General features: G+C 42.4%; 1 protein-coding gene across 1 annotated transcript; it reads right to left on the bottom strand.

Moving 5' to 3' along the window:
* Nucleotides 1–210: 210 nt before the first annotated feature.
* Nucleotides 211–14,913, bottom strand: DESI2 (desumoylating isopeptidase 2). The gene is made up of 5 exons (XM_054280147.1): nt 14,859–14,913; nt 8,280–8,352; nt 6,287–6,380; nt 5,654–5,795; nt 211–3,813 (listed from the first exon to the last, which is right to left on the bottom strand). The coding sequence occupies exons 1-5, from the start codon at nt 14,895–14,897 to the stop codon at nt 3,580–3,582; spliced, it is 582 nt and encodes a 193-aa protein (XP_054136122.1). The 5' UTR covers nt 14,898–14,913; the 3' UTR covers nt 211–3,579.
* Nucleotides 14,914–16,636: the final 1,723 nt, after the last annotated feature.

The following is a 16,636-nucleotide window of genomic DNA, read 5'->3' as shown; positions in this document are numbered from 1 at the left end:
CTGGGGATGTTTGGGGCAGATGCCTCACACAAACCAAACTGCAGCAAAGTGCCTGATGCCCGTGTCAGCCTAAAGCTTAACTACAGGAAACCTTTGGGTAATCTCACTGTCCTTCAAAACCATCACTCGGAACCAAACATCAACTTGGGTGGCACTGCCAAAACAAGCTGTAGGTACAAGGGGAGTAACACACAGAGCCAACGTTTTTTTTATAAAAGTATTTTTAATAAACTGATGGATTTAAGTTTAAGATGCTAGACAACTTGTTGCCATGTACAGGTAACAAAAGTCAAAATTCTTTGAATTTTATACAAATACTATGTAGTAAACTTGAATACAAGTTTACAAAAAATGCATCAGTGAATATTCAGCTTGTAACCAACTTCCAACAGTGAAAATTATCATCTATCAATAGTGATCAGAATTGCATTGCAAATTTTAGAAGTAATGCAACTATGTTTTTTTTTTACCAAGCCACTCCGAAGTTACTGGTGCACACTGACAGTACATTGGATTTTTTTGGCTTGCTGAACAGAAAATGGCATTTAAATAAAATGACTGAGATAAACAACGTAATACATATCAAAAGTACTATCTCACAGAAAATTAAACAAGAATGAGAAAGTAAACAGAGCAGAACCCTGAAGTGGTGATATTTTTCTACCCGTTTTGATGGAAAAGATTCCACAGGTGTCCAGCTTTCTCACAGCATTCTGAAGTGTTCTAGTCCTAGCACAGTGTGGTCATTAGTAGACTAAAGTAATCCCTGCTTGGCAGTAATGCTGGTGAAAGGTAACTTGCTCTATTGCTAACAAATGGGAGTAACCACTGGCAGGGTGACTTGCAGGCATCCAGCAGAGGCTGAGCTGACAGCACACGGTTGGAATTACAGTACTGCTTGCTTTGATTCAATACCCAACAACCTTCAGGGTTCAGGTGTCAGTTTCCTTACGGGATTTACAAATGGATGGTTTCAAAACAAACAGAAAAAAGTTGTTATGGAGCGTAAGACAATATTTTCACCTGTACAGCTAACAATAAAATGAATGTTTTTGTTACAAACTTTCCAGTCTGCTTTATAAAAAATAGTCTTAGTTTTACTTCTAAATAAAAACTGTGCTGTGATCTGTCATGTTCTTGCATTGTACATGCTGTAATTGTGTGTGTTAATGAAGGTGTAGAGATTTGTGACCTAGCGCTCTGGATGTATCAGAAGCCTAAAAAGCTGATTTTGGTACATAAAAGGTAGCAATGAAAATTCATTCTATTTATTTTTCCTAAAGCCTAGGAAAAGCTACAGTACGTTGCTAGATCAGTGGCCTCAACCCTGAGCTGAAATAAAGGACCTGCCCTGGCCAAGAGACTTAGTCACATTACTACCACAGCTGCACAGCAGAGACAAAACAACCTGTCTGCAGCCTGTTGTCTGAGCTGTGGGTAGTGCGAGATCCAGTTGTGTAATGCTTGAGAGTTGACTGGAGACCACCATATTCATTTTCACTACAGGGAAAAGAAGGAAGGGAGAACTCAAATTCAGAGTGGAAAGCACTCAACAGGGAGGGTCAGTATATCCAGCTTCTGGAGATCAAACAGAGAATGAAGTTAGTGGCAGACTCACCAGCCTTAAGCATTTCCCACTTGATAGAAGAGATTATTAAAACATGTACCAAAATACAGTTATGCAGACGTTTACTATTATCTCGCTCTTTCCAGAAAGAGTCTCACTTGATTTTCCCCCCCAGAACTGAGCGGATCTCTCTCTGTACTACACTGCATCACAGAAGATAAGTGAAAACCTAAAGTCTGTCTGATGAAGGATTCAACTCAGGTGGCAGCAGGAAAACTTCCACTTGTTTCTAGCACAAGTTGGAGCTGGCAACCATAAGAATTCTTACTATGATACAGCTACTGCACCTTTCCATAGGATTCAATGGCACCACTACCCACAGACAGGAGCATTCATAACATGAAGCATTTTGCCTTCCAAGAGGATTTTTTTTTTGCTTTTAAACAGCAGAAACTGCAGAGTCAGTATTTCATTCAACAGAAAAACTAAACCCAGCAAAAGACTGTAAATAAAGCTCATAAGAATCATCCGTATTTTGAGTAATGCACACTTCTTTGAGAGCTGATCCTGTTTAGGGATGGTATGTTTTTTGTTAGTTTAAGGCAGCAAGTCTTACAAAATACTCAAGCTCACCTCTCTCATGTTTGTGCTACTGTAGCCTTATGTGCACAATAGAACCTCACTAATTTACACTAATGATTGGAAGAACAATTAATTCTCTTGGTAAGTGAACAAGAATAAGGCATTCCATTATATATTCTGATCACTAATTATAATTTAGCTCTAATTATAATCTACCAGCAAACATACTTCTGTATTTTAGAAAATAATATCTCTTACCTTCAGATATAATTATGTGTGCAGATTAGTGGGTTCTGCTGTGTAAACACGCAGGTGCATAAGCAATTTTCAGGTTTTTCTTCATTACATCTGATAAGAAAGTTAATGCCACAGACAGAGACTGTGGGAAAATAAATTAGGATTTCTCTATCATTTGTGCGGATATGCACCACTGGGCAGTAATTTATAGCTCAAAAAAGAAGAACATGAATGTTTACAAACTCAAATGAAGCAAAATCAGCAGCAAGAAGCAAAGGCCATTCCCCAACCATAAATGGCTTGTTTTACACGATTCCAAACTATATGAAACAAACAAAAAAGGAATACAAGTACTAACTTGTATATACAAGTTTGAAATCAAGTAAAGCAAAGAAGTGAAAAATTTGTTGATGCTTCTAGCAGATGATATTGACATGTTTAAATCCTGAAGTAAACTGCAAGTAAAGACACAAGACAGGATGAAAACTAAATGGCTGAACTGAAAAAAAAAAAAAAAGAAATGGATTGATGTGCATTGCAATGAGATAGAAATTTCCCTTCATATGTGCAAAAATCCACAGTTTCATTAATGTAGAGGTCATACTTCTAGGAACAGATTTTAGACCAAACCAGTCTCCCTACATCCTGGAATCTACCTGTTTACATCAGCCACTTTAAGAGCACAGTACCCTGTTCACATATATAGTATTCAGCAGTTTCTGGCATTCCTCAATTTAGTGTTCTCCTGCCTTAAATCTTGAAAACAAAGGGGAAAGTTCATCCAGGGCATCATACCACTGCTTTTGATTTATATCAACAGTTAAATCAAACCCAAATTCTTTCTTCTTCCATGGTAGCAGGAGTCCTTACAGGACTTGTAAACAGCAGTACACAATACTGTAAACAAATAATTTAAGTTCTGCTTTATGCAAGATGTTAACTCAGGTCTACCAAACAGGTGAAAATGAAAAGGGTGGCTTCACACAAAATCCTTCCCTTTTCTCCCAGCAATTCCTTTCACTACATCAATAATCCTGAGCTGAAACAGGGGTTGATGAGAGCTTTTTTTTTTGCATATAAAAACAACGTTCTAGAGTTGGCTCTCATGTTCTGTCAGGAAGTCAATTGCTGAAGAGATCAAACTGAAGTATTTCAAAAGTATTTCTGAAGTATTTGCTACTTTGGAGGAGGATTTATAATTTGGTGTGGCGTCCAGTTCTAGACCCAGATGCTGAGCTTGCCAAGGAAGCTGATGCTGCTGCATCCTCAGCTTCCTCCAGCTCATCGTGTAGCTCCTGGCTAACACTGGACTGGAGGGCTGCAGGAGTCAGCCACTCCTTTGGCAGGCAGCTCTGGAGGAAGGGAATACAAGAGCTGAAGTAGGCAAGGCGATTCACCCATCGTGGAATCTCTTTTCCACAGAGAATCTACGGGGGAAGGAAAAACAAAGGGTTAATTTGTTTTCTGGATTCAGCAGTAACAAAACAGCAGTACTGTAAATAAGAAGCAAAAGCTGCAGCAGCCTTGCAGTTTACAAATGCCAGTCAAGAAGCACCCAAGTTAGCTGCACTATGACCTTTTCCATCCATAAATGCAGCATTTTAAGTCCCAAAAAGACACCTATATTCCATTGTGAAAGTTGGACATGTGGTTGATTCCATGATTTTCTTAGAAGTCCTGAAAAGCCTAAGCACCTCACTCTTTCTTAATAACTTTTCTAAAAGGCACAAAATTAGTTAAGCTATGGTTTCTATTCAGTGCTAATTCCTCAGAAACAGAAACTGCAGGAAAAACCCCAATGTTACAAAAAAGCTCCCTGAAATCAAGTGGCCAGAAAGACAGTGTCAGTACTATAACTGCATAGTTACACACAGAGCTGAGGCTCCTTACTGTGGTGGCTTCTGACAACTTCACAAGACATCACTATCCTACAACACAGGCCAAGCACACACTTTGGTTCACTGGAACTATACAATGCACAGCTGGGTTCAACTCCTCAAAAATGTATAAAGTTGCATTAAGTACTTATTTTTACTCCACATCAGTCATTAAATAATTTTGTTGTCACTATTCAAGGAGTGAGTTACTTTATTTAACCACCTCCATATTAATTTCTGGTATCACAGTGCAAATCTGGAGAACATGGGCACTACTCTGCTGTAACTGAGCAGCATTTAACTTGCAATTATACTCACTTTTATAGCAAATTTGAACACTAAATAGGACAAGACCTAAAACAGAAACAATATGACCATACAGCTGAAGAGTATGGCAAAACCCTGGCCATATAGGCCAGATTTCACACCAACTGCAGCTCTGTCAGTGTCTCACCCTACTTATTTGTACCAGCATTGCACATGAATCATCATCTCAAAAAAATTTTCCACTACCACTGGAAGATCAGTCTACATAAAACACAGGCTATACAGCAAGTATGCATTAACTATTTTGGAAAAAAAACCCAAATAAATTCTGCGAAACTTCACATGGGAAAATCAGCCATCCTTGTTTTGGAGTGTTTCAATGAAACATTAGAATAAATTTTGTCAAGCAGAGATTGCCAACTATCAATGAAAATCAAAGTTTCCATTCCCCTCTTTGACCTGGGTTACTTGTTCCTGGCCCTTTCCCATGTGTGGATACACATGTGAATGATCAGGCATTCAATCATATTGGCAAACTGATCGTGTTACACAACAAAGCCCAGGGGGAAAAAGCAAAGCCTGTTCCACTCCTCGGTCGGATACTCTGCATGACCATCAAGGATCTAGATGACCAGGACATAGGTGCTGGCAGAGCAATAACTTGACAAAAGCCTCTCAAACAGAAGATTAACATTATCTGGGGAACTTTAATGCCTTTGCTATTCTTTAACACTAGGTCATAACTTTGAAAATTACTTACAGTGTGATGGTTCTGTGGGGAAATACAAATAATATGAGAAAAATACCAAGTAGTTCTATCTTCAGTAGCAACCCCTGAAACAACTAAAATTATTTCTAAATCTTCTCAATACTTTATTTACTAGGTATCTCTTTAGGAATGCACCTCTGCTCTAACACAAGCTATGTACATCAATAATATTTAGCAAGAAAACCTGATGCTTTGGACATAAGCACAAATACAACCTAAAAAATGATGATATTTGCCCAAGGCAACAGAGATAGGAAGTGGGAAATTAAAGCAAATGTTCCAAAGGACTGGAAGGATAGGATGCTCTGTAACCACCTGTGAAACACCTTTCTATAGACCTTTAAGTTTGTTTACCTCAGATAAAGCTGAAGAAAAGTGATTGCAGTTTTTGTGCATTAGGTGATAAGCATTTCCTTTGAATTCTTTTCCAAGCTCTTCTACTATTTTTTCTATATCATCTTCCATAAAGTCAGTACTGCCTAGAACCACAGCCTCTCTAGAAGAGAAACAGAGAGTAGAAGGTGATTTGGCTCCCATGATACAGGTGGGATACTGTTCACACATTGCTCAAAAGTCACTCCACTGTGGGTAGCAAGATCTTTCTGTTCTCCAAGAATAACAAAGGGTCTTTCTATTCCATTTATGGCACCACTTTCATCTTTATCATGAGAGATGATGTTTTCTTGCAGATTACCCACTTGAAAAAGTTACTGCATTGCTTATGCTGTGTAAGCAATAAAAGTTAGCTCCAAGTCCACAAAATTTGTATGCATTTCAGGAAGTTAATGGTATGCTAAAAAAAAATCTTTGCTGTAGACACTTCATTGTCTTGTCACCTCTGTCTTTCATTTCTATGCAAACACATGAATTTCTCAGAAAGCTAGAAATCCTTTACAATTCAATACATCTATCCTCAAAAATAAATGCAACAAATTGTCTTTTTCATATGCTTTTTCAAAGAGCAAGAAAATAGGTAATCTTTCTTACTTAAATTTAAATGTTTCTCCTAGCTCAGAAGCATTTCCTGGTGAAATCTCAAATATTCCAGAAAAAGGGTATGGATGACCACCATAGGCAAATTCTGAAAGAGAAAGCTCAGATTTAACAAAAGCAGCACCTGATGACAGTAAAAAACAGCAGAGATTACTGACTGGAAGGTGACTTCACAAGGATCTAAAGCTAGCAACCAGACATGTTATTTACATGGGGAGCAAATTAAATGAACTGGAAATTAATACCTTTGTCAGTTACTACTCAGCCTAAGTAAAAACTAACAGGAAATTTCCTACATCAGTGCACAGGTTTAGCTTGAATAACTTTGCAGAAAGTACATATTGTTCTCATTGTATAAGTGAGCATTTACAAGTTAAATTGCACATCTTTATACATACTTGTCTTTAGAATTCCACTTACTTATGTGTATGAAAGTGGACAGTACTTTGGGGATTCAAAGTACTGCATCCTCAGAGGTCTGATGGCATTTCTATCCAGTGTACACCACAGTCCTCAGTGTGGCAGTGCGTAGTGGCCTAATAGGTTCTTTAAATTTCTTGACTTGCAAGAGTTCAATTCTTTACAGGTTCACAAGTTCTTTACTAGAGCAAGAAAGTGAACCAGTGCATGCATCTCAAGTCTGCACATAGCACCTGCTGGCTTAAGCACTCACACTACATGAAAGCATCACGGTGTGCTGCAGCTTCTGTCTGTGTCTGTAAGATAACAGAGCATGCCGCACCCAGAGTGTAATAAAAAGCTTTAAGCATGACTTCACACTTCCTTTCCTCAAAACCCATAACACATCACCCATGTCTAGCACTCAGTTTTGTGGATAATCTTTTTTACAACAGGTTAATGAATAAAAGGTTTGATGTGCCTGGAAAAATGCAAGTCATTGTTCTAGCAGGGGCATGACCTGCTACATGAGAAAGCTGCTATAATCCCAACAGGAAGGGAGGTACATGTATTTGGCACAGCTCAAAAACTGGGTTTCAGGCACAGCACTATTAAGAGTCAAGTCTTTCTGGGTCAGATTAAAAAAATTCCCCAAAAAAGTTTTAACAATAAGCATTGTATTTTTGTAAATTTGTTGCTCTGGTAACCCTTGCAAAACCAGATACAATGTGACCATTACAGTAGCTGAAACATAGTTTGAGATAACTTTGGGCAGTGTGGTCTTTGGAGTGCATACCCTGCCTTTTGCTCCTTACCCTCACCTCCCAACACATTGCAAAAAAAAAAAAACCAGAGCAGTAAATTTTCCTTCTTTAACTGGACTACTTTCAGCAGCACCATCACCTCGGAGTGTCATTATGCTTTGGGCAGAAACACCTCAGAGCTGAGGCCGTGCTATGGTGTGCACAAACACCTTCTGGCTGCAATGCAGGTGCAAAGTGGCCTGAACAGACCAGGAAGCTGGAGCACCCAAGCACAATCTATTTAGCAAAACTGAAAAGCATTGCTGTTATTTATCACAAGGGCATCTTTTATGAACAGCACGAATGGGATGCCTTTGAAAGAAATGGTCTCTTAAACAAACCAACCTACTAAAATGGAATAGACTTTTGCCTGAGCATCATGCACTTTTAGGTGTCTCTCTGCAACAGATTATTGTTTCTGTAGTTAAAAATTAACTCCTTGCAGTAAGTGCTGACAGAAAACTGAGGAACGGATTCAACCATGCTTTATACAAAGCACACATTTGTTTTATGTAGGTTTTTAAAAGTATTTCAGAATCTAAAATAAAGATTTCTATGCCTAGCTGAATAAGTTGCACACTTTTTCATAGTTGCATAGCTTTATACAAAAGAATGCACAGTGGCTACCAGATTATTCATGTCCAAGGTTTTTTTCCAGAGGTAGAATAGATGAGCAAAGAGATTAACAAGTTTCAGGAGCTAGGCTCTCCTCACTATCTGAAAAATGCTTTTTAAATAACAGTATTAGTGAAGCAAAAAGTAAGTTATGCTTTTCTTGTACATACCTCGGCCATACACCTCTATACCTGAATGAAACACTCCAATTCCAAGGGAAGAAGTATATTCATTCATCCAATACTAAAAGAAAAGAAGAAAAAAAACCCAAACCCAAAACTTTAGTTAGTTTGCAGTACAGATTTATCTTTTCAGAGCAGACATGTGTCCCCCCACATCAAAAGCATTAAACCCTATCACAAAGTATTAAACCTTATCACACAGTGTAAACTGCACAAGCCATTTTACAGGAACAGAATGTCACTAAAATTCCCAAACTGCACGCAGTGAATTAATTCCATTAGGTTCTATTCCAGTTTTTTAGTGCTGTCAAAGTTTGTCAGCCAAGGAGTCTGAACCTGGGAGAAATCCAGATCAACCTCCTATTTGTCAACAAGCTGTAGACTGTTAAGTTTGCCATTAGGTGGAACACATTCTGGGATCAATTGCTGTCATTTTAAGGAGCACATTTTTTCTTCAAGGTCCATCAGAATGTGGGATTGTGAGATACACACACTGACTGCCATTAATAGCAATGACCACACCTGCTTTTGAACAGATGAGCACAAGACATACTCAGAGATGAACTGAAATTACCTTCTTATATTTTGTCTTTGAACACTCAATTAGAGGTCACCATGCAAGAGACAAAGCTCTCTCCAGGCTGCTGATGCATGGGGTTCCAAACATGAGGTTTAAGTCCTTTGCATAGGTCTGACACTTGTTTCCAATGTATCACTTGTATTGACCCCACAGAAAACAGATGCGTTTCAAAAGGAATCAGAAGAGAATTTTTTTTAGAAAATGGAAAAAATAGTAAAGGAAACTTCTCTTAATGCTTTTTCTTTTCTTTTATGAAAGTGCAGCAGCAGCAAGTGTCTATCAGAAGCTAACTGTTACCCTGAAGACCTCAAAGATGCAGAACTCTGATAAAGGAAAACCTCAAAGTACTCTTCCCCTGTCTGCATCACCACTCTCAAAGTATCAGTCTCCAAGCATGAAAAGATTTCAAGTGACACACAACTGGAGAAGGAACCTGAAACAAAGCTTTAAAAAAGGCAGCCTCGGTTGTCCTTAAAACTGAAATTGGCTAGCAAGAAAAACCTCAGGAAAATACAAGGAAAACATTATTTTGTCAATTACTCCAGTAACAGGATTTTTTTCTTCCCAGAGCTTCTCTGTGCGCTTTTACAAAGCAGACTTCAAAAAGTCAACTGGCAGCAGGATTCAGGCTGAGGCAGTACCCCCAGTAAATTAATACTGGTTTAGCAAGGAGACAGAAAAAAAGAAGCCATCTTCTTCACACAACCTGTTGACATAATCAGTGTTTTCTGATGCAAAGCCACTGTGCAGCACAACCAGTGATAAAAACATAAAAGGTTGCAGGTGTCACACTTGAAGATGTGCTGGCTGGAGTCAGTGTGTAATTTACAGCACCACTGCAAACATTACAGCGTGTAGGCTTTTTGTCTCCCAATAAAAATGATACACTAAACCTCAGGTTGACAGGCTATTAATAAAAACGAAAACAAGCTAAATGGCAAAAAGAGCACACATTGCCAATAGTTACAAACAGACAAACCAGCTGTGGGAAATTTTGTCAATATGAATTAAGAGAAGGCAGATTTTGCACCTTATGTTTACTTAAAGCTCAACTGTGATCAATGGATAAATTTTGCTTAAGATTAAACTTTACCACTTGCTTTAATTTCTGGCTTTGTCAGTGTAGTGCTATGTTAGCCAGTGGGGTATGGATGACTACACTAAATCATCACCTTAGTCTATTTAAAGGGCTTAGCAGTTCTTTCATTCCACCCCCCAGAAAAGAGCAGAGAGCAAGTCTCTATGAACAAGCTACATCCAGAAATACACTGCATTAATTTACTCTGTATAGGAAGACATATATCAGGGAGAATACAAAGAGGGAAAGAAAGGAGAAGAATGTGAAGACTACCCATCTTAGTGGGCTTGTGAGCATAAAAAAAGGATTCTGCCTACAAGGTGAAATCAAAGTCCCCATGAAAACAGAAGAGCTACTGTAACATAAATGTGTTCCAGTTCTGAAGCCCTTCCTATCCCACGGTTTACCAGCTCACCATTTCAAAATAGTTTCAGGTTTACATTTATAGTCAAAACCGTAGGCACAGTCAACGTACAGTTTGTCATCACTGGAATAAAGCACGTTTGCCTAATGGGAAAGTGTATCCAAATGAACCTTATCTAGAACTGAGCTAGACAGGGTCTCTGGTGCTCTAGTCTGTCCCTCTCCGGGGCACTTGTGGCCAGAAAACTCAGAACCTGGCTGCTGAATTCCAAACAACCTACATATCATGTACCCATTGGATCTGTTAATGCCAAGCAAGGTTATGGCTGTTTTCTGAAAACAGAACAAAACTTACGCAAGGTACCCCACATGCAGTGGGATAGAATAAAGCCTAGCTGGTTATTTGACAGAAGAAAACGAGGAGAAAAAGTATTCACAGTACTCCCCAGCCACAACCCCATGAAACCAAACAAAGTATAGGGGAGAGAGAAAAGTGAGTCACCAAGCCTTGTCATTGATCCGCAGAGAAGCGGATGAAGGGGATGGAAAGCTGATCCAACAGGGTGCTGAGCACAGCCTGCCCCTATCCAAGCACACACTCCTCCCTACTGGTGCCACCTCAACACTCAGGGCTTGCTACACTGCACAAAGCGAGCACTGGTGGCAGATAAAATCAAAGTTAGCAGCTTTGGAAGAAGTGCCTGAAGGAAGCTGGCACTTTGCTTCATATTTCCAGTAAGAACAGAATAGGTTAATTGAAGATAAAAGAATTTCAATGAGGCAGAATTACTTTCCCCCTAGGAAAGTAATTATATCTAATTATTACTTAATCTGGATGAGCTATTGGAAGGTTGGTCCCATTTACTCACTGAACAAAATGCCTTATCTCACTGAAGGAAGAAATGCAGGACAAATGCAACAAAGAGTGCTGAATTTGGCTGCAGCTGAAAAGATTATATACAACTTACAAAATAAGGACTGTAAATTAAATTACATCTTATAGCTCACTGGATCAGTAACATGCCCAAACTGATCCCACATGCTACATCCTTGTTTCCATTACACAAACTGGATTCCCTTTAGTCTTGATATGGATTTTGCCATAGTAGTATGGTGCAATCCCATATCCTCAATATTTTGCAACATGTCAGTCTTCTAAAACAGGATTTCAGGTTTAATCTATCATAAGGAAAATATTAGAGAAGTATTTTTCTATGTGCACAATAAAGTCATGTCACTGCAATGAAAGAAAAACACTAATCCCAGTGCTTCAAAAATATCTTCAGAGCTTTCATTTACATTAATACTTTCGATTGTTATTGCCTTATTTGAGAAGGGAAGAAATAGGATACTACTTGGGCACAAAAAAACTAGACTCCTAAAAATAGCAGTTAGTTAAAATGAAGCTATAAAGTACTCCAGTTCTCAAAACACAATATATCAAAGCCTTCACCCTACCCTTTTAATGATCATAGAAGATGTTCAAAGGCATGAACTGTACCATGTAAATATGCCCTTAAGCTTCTCTCCCTCCATAAAGTTACCAGTCCTTGAAAGTCGACTTTCTTCTACAACACACACATCCCCCTCACACTCTGGTTGTATCGAAGATTTTCAAGCACTAAGGACATTGGAAGGGTATACCCTCCAAAAGCAACCAACTCACTCCTGTAAGGAGTTCCAACAGCAGCAAGGTCACTTAGCACTCCCCTGCATACTTAAGCAGCTGCCTGGGAAATGAAGCCACAGTTTGTGTTCAGGTTAAAATAAAGCTGTTTGTTCATTACAGTAACATTGGTTCTGTCAACCAGGTGAATAACGATGGTCTCTTGTTCCAAAAGAGAAACAAAAAAACCCAGTCTCAAACCTTAACTACGGAACAGCCCCAAACCCATTTCCAAATGACATGGAATGTCAGAAGCAAACAGCAAACCTGCTAATGTCTCAAATACACAGCTGGCATGGTTTGGTGAATAAACAGAGCTTCAAAACTGCTATTACAGAGGACTCCTCCCTTCTTCCACCCACTCCAAGTGTCCCCAAATAAAGCAGTACCATTGATTTCAGCAGGCTGTTGTACAAGCAGTAAAAACTGCTACGCAACACAAAAGTGAGGCTTTGGTCTCATCTCTCTAATGGACTGAGATGTGGTTTAGCAGAGGAGTTTAATGAAGGATGTACACTGGTGGTATCTTCCAGACATCAAACTGGTGAGAAAAACTCGTGTTTTTCTCACCAGTTTGAAGGAAAACTGCTTCTCTAATGGTCAAATAAAGTAGATATTGTTACAAAACAACAAACAGGACTGAAACGGGAAACAGAAATATTCTCCTTAGTGGTATGTATAATCTCCTTATGTATAATCTGTGGTGATGTGCAGTTTCAACCATTAAAGTCACCCCTACATGTAATCAAGCATCTGCAAATAAATGTGCTTGACTGCTTCTTTTGGAGAGCAAGTTCCTTCCATGGATGGTGGCTTCAGAGACTCTGTGAATTCTCAATGGAGGCAGAATCCCAGTAATAACAGGATAACCAACAGCCCCCTAACATGTCCTTAGGAAACATACGACACTAGCTTTTATGAGCACACCCTTCCTGTTGCTTTTTTCCCTCACTTCCCTCATGTCAACTGCCAGCCTTTCTAGGATGGCTGGAGTAAAACTGATCACAGAAATTCAGCTCTGGAGGAAAAACAAAGGGTGATGGGAATGAAGGAGTGGACTATCACATGAGAAAAAGAGACAGCATGCTGAAATCACACCCCACCAGTGCTACCATCAGAGGGAGAATGGAGTTTCTTAGAGGCCATGGCAGGCATTTACACAGGAGTCAGTCCACTCTGTTAAGGTTTCACAGCCTGCCTGTGAACTGGGCTCACTCTGCACAATTAAGCAAGTCTTCATGAGAGCAGTGGGTCTTCCATTTTGGTGAGTCAGAAGTGCGTCAAGCCTTGACTTCAAAGATATTCTTATGTAAGAGTCACGAAGCTGAAGTCCTACTTCTTTCTCTGTACAAATATTTATAGTTAATATATGTAAAACCATCTTTTTATGCTAAAAGATATTCCCCAATATATATATTTGCACTGTAGTCCAGAGAAGTCATATATATGCATGTGACAGGGCAGCCTTCCCTCCTCAGATCTAGTGTAAGTAAGGCACACTGTGACTTTTTCTCATATTAGCATCACATATGAGCTCAACCAGGTGAGCAAAGACCCCTGCTTTTTTCCTCCCATCTCTCAGAAAATCACAGTGAACAGACTGTTCCTGTCTCCAGTCTCCCCTCCCTGTCTATAATGAAGGAAACCAAAGTCAAGGTAACAGGCTATATTCACTGGAGAGAGAGCTGAAACACAGGTGTGGGCAAAAAAATCCCCCCAAAAAGGGACACTGATTTCTGAGGTAAGTATTAGAGTGAAAGAAAATAATGACAAGAATCAGGCTAGTTGCTATGATATTGTAAATATATTTGATTTCAAGCCAGATAGATCCCTACTGATTGCTATTAAACATTTTAGCATTTGAATGTGACTGTTCCCAAGAAAAACAAGCTGTATTTTCTCACTTCCAGCAGCCACTGGCACTACACTATACACCTTCACCCCTTCAAAACAGCGAAGGTTCACTTTAAAATGGTGGTGGTGGTAGGAAAGCCTATCCAAAATAAGCTAAGCAACACAACCACTGTCACCTGAAGCTAGTTCTCCATCTTACCGTGCCTCTATCAGCAGACTTAAAACTTGGTCAGAGAAATACTGCCACTCGTTCTAATTTCCAGTGATTGAAACGCATTAATGGATAATATTTTCTTATTACTTATCCAAGCCTACTGTTCCATGCAGGTACTTACACCTCATTTGTTACCATGGCATTTGAGCAGCTTCCAGCTGAACATAAGACAATACCACAGCTGCTGTAGGTGCCACATAAAGATTATCCAGGAGGGAGGGAAGGTGAGCTCATACGGCTGCAAATCAAGCTGGAGCGACTCCCTTATTTCTACCTGGTCGCAGCCACAACAAAACTATTCAAAATTATGGTCTAGCAAAAAAATCACCTTACTGACACTGGGCTAAAAAGCTCTTATCCTTACAGAGACAGAGGTTATCCTGAACTACCATCCTCTTGGAAAACTGGACTCTTTCTGGTTTTCGTGAGCAGAAAGGCAGGGCCTCCCTGCTGCTGAGCTTCGGGGCAGCAGCGGAGGGAGCAGCACAGGGACGCACAGGGAAAGTTTCCCCCGCGACAGGGAGCAGATCCACCTGTCACTGGAAGACCCGACCCGGCAAACTTTAGTCGCAGGTCACAGAGGGGCTGTAGGAATCCGTCAGACCTCCCAAATCACCGCCCCCGCCCTCCCTGCCCAGGCTCGTTCTTTCTCCCGCTCCGCCGCCTCCGGCTCCAGCTCCCGCGGGGACAGCCATGGCAAGGGCAGGCAAAGTTTCGCAGCCGCGCTGGCCCCCGCAGGGCAGGCCACTCCCCGCCGCCGCCCTGCCGGGAGGGGGCCGAGACCCCCGCCCAGAGCCGTGCCGGTGGCTCACCATGTCGTAGACGTTCAGGATCACCAGCTGGTTCGCCATCGCCGGCGGCCCGCGGGCGCCCCCCGCCCGCTCGGTCGCTCCCGCTGCGGCGGCGGCGCCGCTCAGGCCGGCGGCGGGGCGGTGCGGACCCCCGGCGGCCGCTTCCTCCTCGTCCTGCCTGTTGCTGCGGGGCGGCGGGGGGCGGCGGGCACCATGGAGCCGCCGCCGCGGAGGGACGGGGCCGCGCCCCCGGGAGACGCGCTCAGCCCGCGGCCGGCAGCGGGGGCCGGGCGGCGCGGGGGGCAGCGGCCGCGGGCCCCACCCCGGTGGCGGCGGCGGTGCCGGTGGCGGGCGGGGAGGAGTGAAGGGAGGAAGAGGGAAGGGAGAAGCGCCGGGGCGGGCCGCGCCCTGCCTGGCGCCAGGCCGGGCCGCGGGACGGCCGGGCAGCCCCGCCGACGGGCGCAAAATGGAGCCGCTCCAGCCCGCCCCCAGCGCCCGAGCCGAGCGGCACGGCCGCGACTACAGCTCCCGGCGCGCCGCGCGGGAACGCGGGCGGGAATGCGGGCGGGAATGCTGCTCCCGGCGTGCCCGGCGCCGCCCCGCGGCCTGGCTCGGAGCGCGGGGCCCTGCCCGGGCCGTGCCTGCTCGTCCTGCCGCGTCCCCTCCTGGGGAATTGTCCCGGGCGGCCGCAGAGCGCTGCTGTGGCTCCCTCGGGCCTCCGGGGACCCGACCCAGCGCGGCTCCCGGGCTGTGCCCGCCTGCCCTGCCCCGCCACTCGTGCGCCTGAGGTGGTTGGTTCCCAGAAGAGAATTAGTTAGTTCCCGGTCCTTGTGGTGGCCGTACAATGTTAGTTAGTTCCCTGTCCGTGTGATGGTTCACAGCATCCCCCGGCACCGCCATTTCACGTCTGAGTTCAGGGAAGAACGGAAATTTGAAGTGGCTCGGCAGAAAGGACGTGCGAGCCGTGCGGACCTGCGGATAACCCACATGTGGGTGCTGCTGAAGGCAGGGCCGCTCCTAAGGCAGCGCTCACCTTCCAAGAGTAACTTGGCCATGTAAGCTTCCTCTACAGCCTTGTCAAGCAACAGCAAAACGAAAAGCCTTTTGTTAAAAGCTGGAGAGAAGCAGGAGAAAAAAAAAATGCATTCTCTCTTCCAGCAGACTCAATTTGATAAAGACAAGCAATGGCCCTTCATAGCAGTTTAAAAAAAGATGCTGCTCACAGCAGGCTGTGGATGTGCCCGTGGGACAAAGGTGCTGCAGGAGGGAGAATGTTCCCACCCCAGGGGTATCCTGAATTCTACTATAATTTCTGGCTGCAGACATTTAGATGTTTAGCCCCTCTTAGCTAAAATTCCAGTTGGCTGCTGAGCTCCATTTTGTGTGCAGAACAGCTTTGTCCCTCGAGTACCACAGCATAGCTGATGCAGGCAGTTAGAAGGGCAATTCCTGCTTTGGGGAGTGATCTTTGGTTAGAGGAAGCGAGTACTGTCGCAAAAACTTAAAACACATCTGGCTCCTGATTGTCAGAATACATAATTCAGGCACCTGAGGGACCTGTGTGGACCCTGAGGTTGGAAGTAGTGCCTTACTTTGCCAGTAAAATATGTTGACAGGTCCATATGTCCATTGGGTAATGTTCTTTGCTCCTTTGGCTAAAAGCTAGGAAACTTGTGGTTATTAAACTGAAAACTCTTGTGGGAAATAGTTGCTTCCATGTTGAGGAATACCGAGGAAAATATTGTTTCTTAAATCTGCAGAGGCCAAAAACCTCACCTGAAAAGGCAGAGGCTCCATAT

The sequence above is a fragment of the Melozone crissalis genome, unplaced genomic scaffold (genome assembly GCF_028551555.1).
Source record: "Melozone crissalis strain CALT ecotype California unplaced genomic scaffold, PUWL_Pcris_2 ptg000027l_1, whole genome shotgun sequence".
Lineage (NCBI taxonomy): Eukaryota > Metazoa > Chordata > Aves > Passeriformes > Passerellidae > Melozone > Melozone crissalis.
This window is presented reverse-complemented; position numbering and strand designations above follow the sequence as displayed.

What these genes read in the sequence shown, in the direction of transcription:
- DESI2 (XM_054280147.1), bottom strand. Translation starts at nt 14,897, where the DNA reads ATGGCGAACCAGCTGGTGATCCTGAACGTCTACGACATG. An exon ending in TATAGAGGTGTATGGCCGAG is followed by an intron (nt 6,381 to 8,279) that starts GTATGTACAAGA and finishes TTTCTCTTTCAG; the next exon opens with AATTTGCCTATGGTGGTCAT. An exon ending in GGAGAAACATTTAAATTTAA is followed by an intron (nt 5,796 to 6,286) that starts GTAAGAAAGATT and finishes TTTCTCTTCTAG; the next exon opens with AGAGGCTGTGGTTCTAGGCA.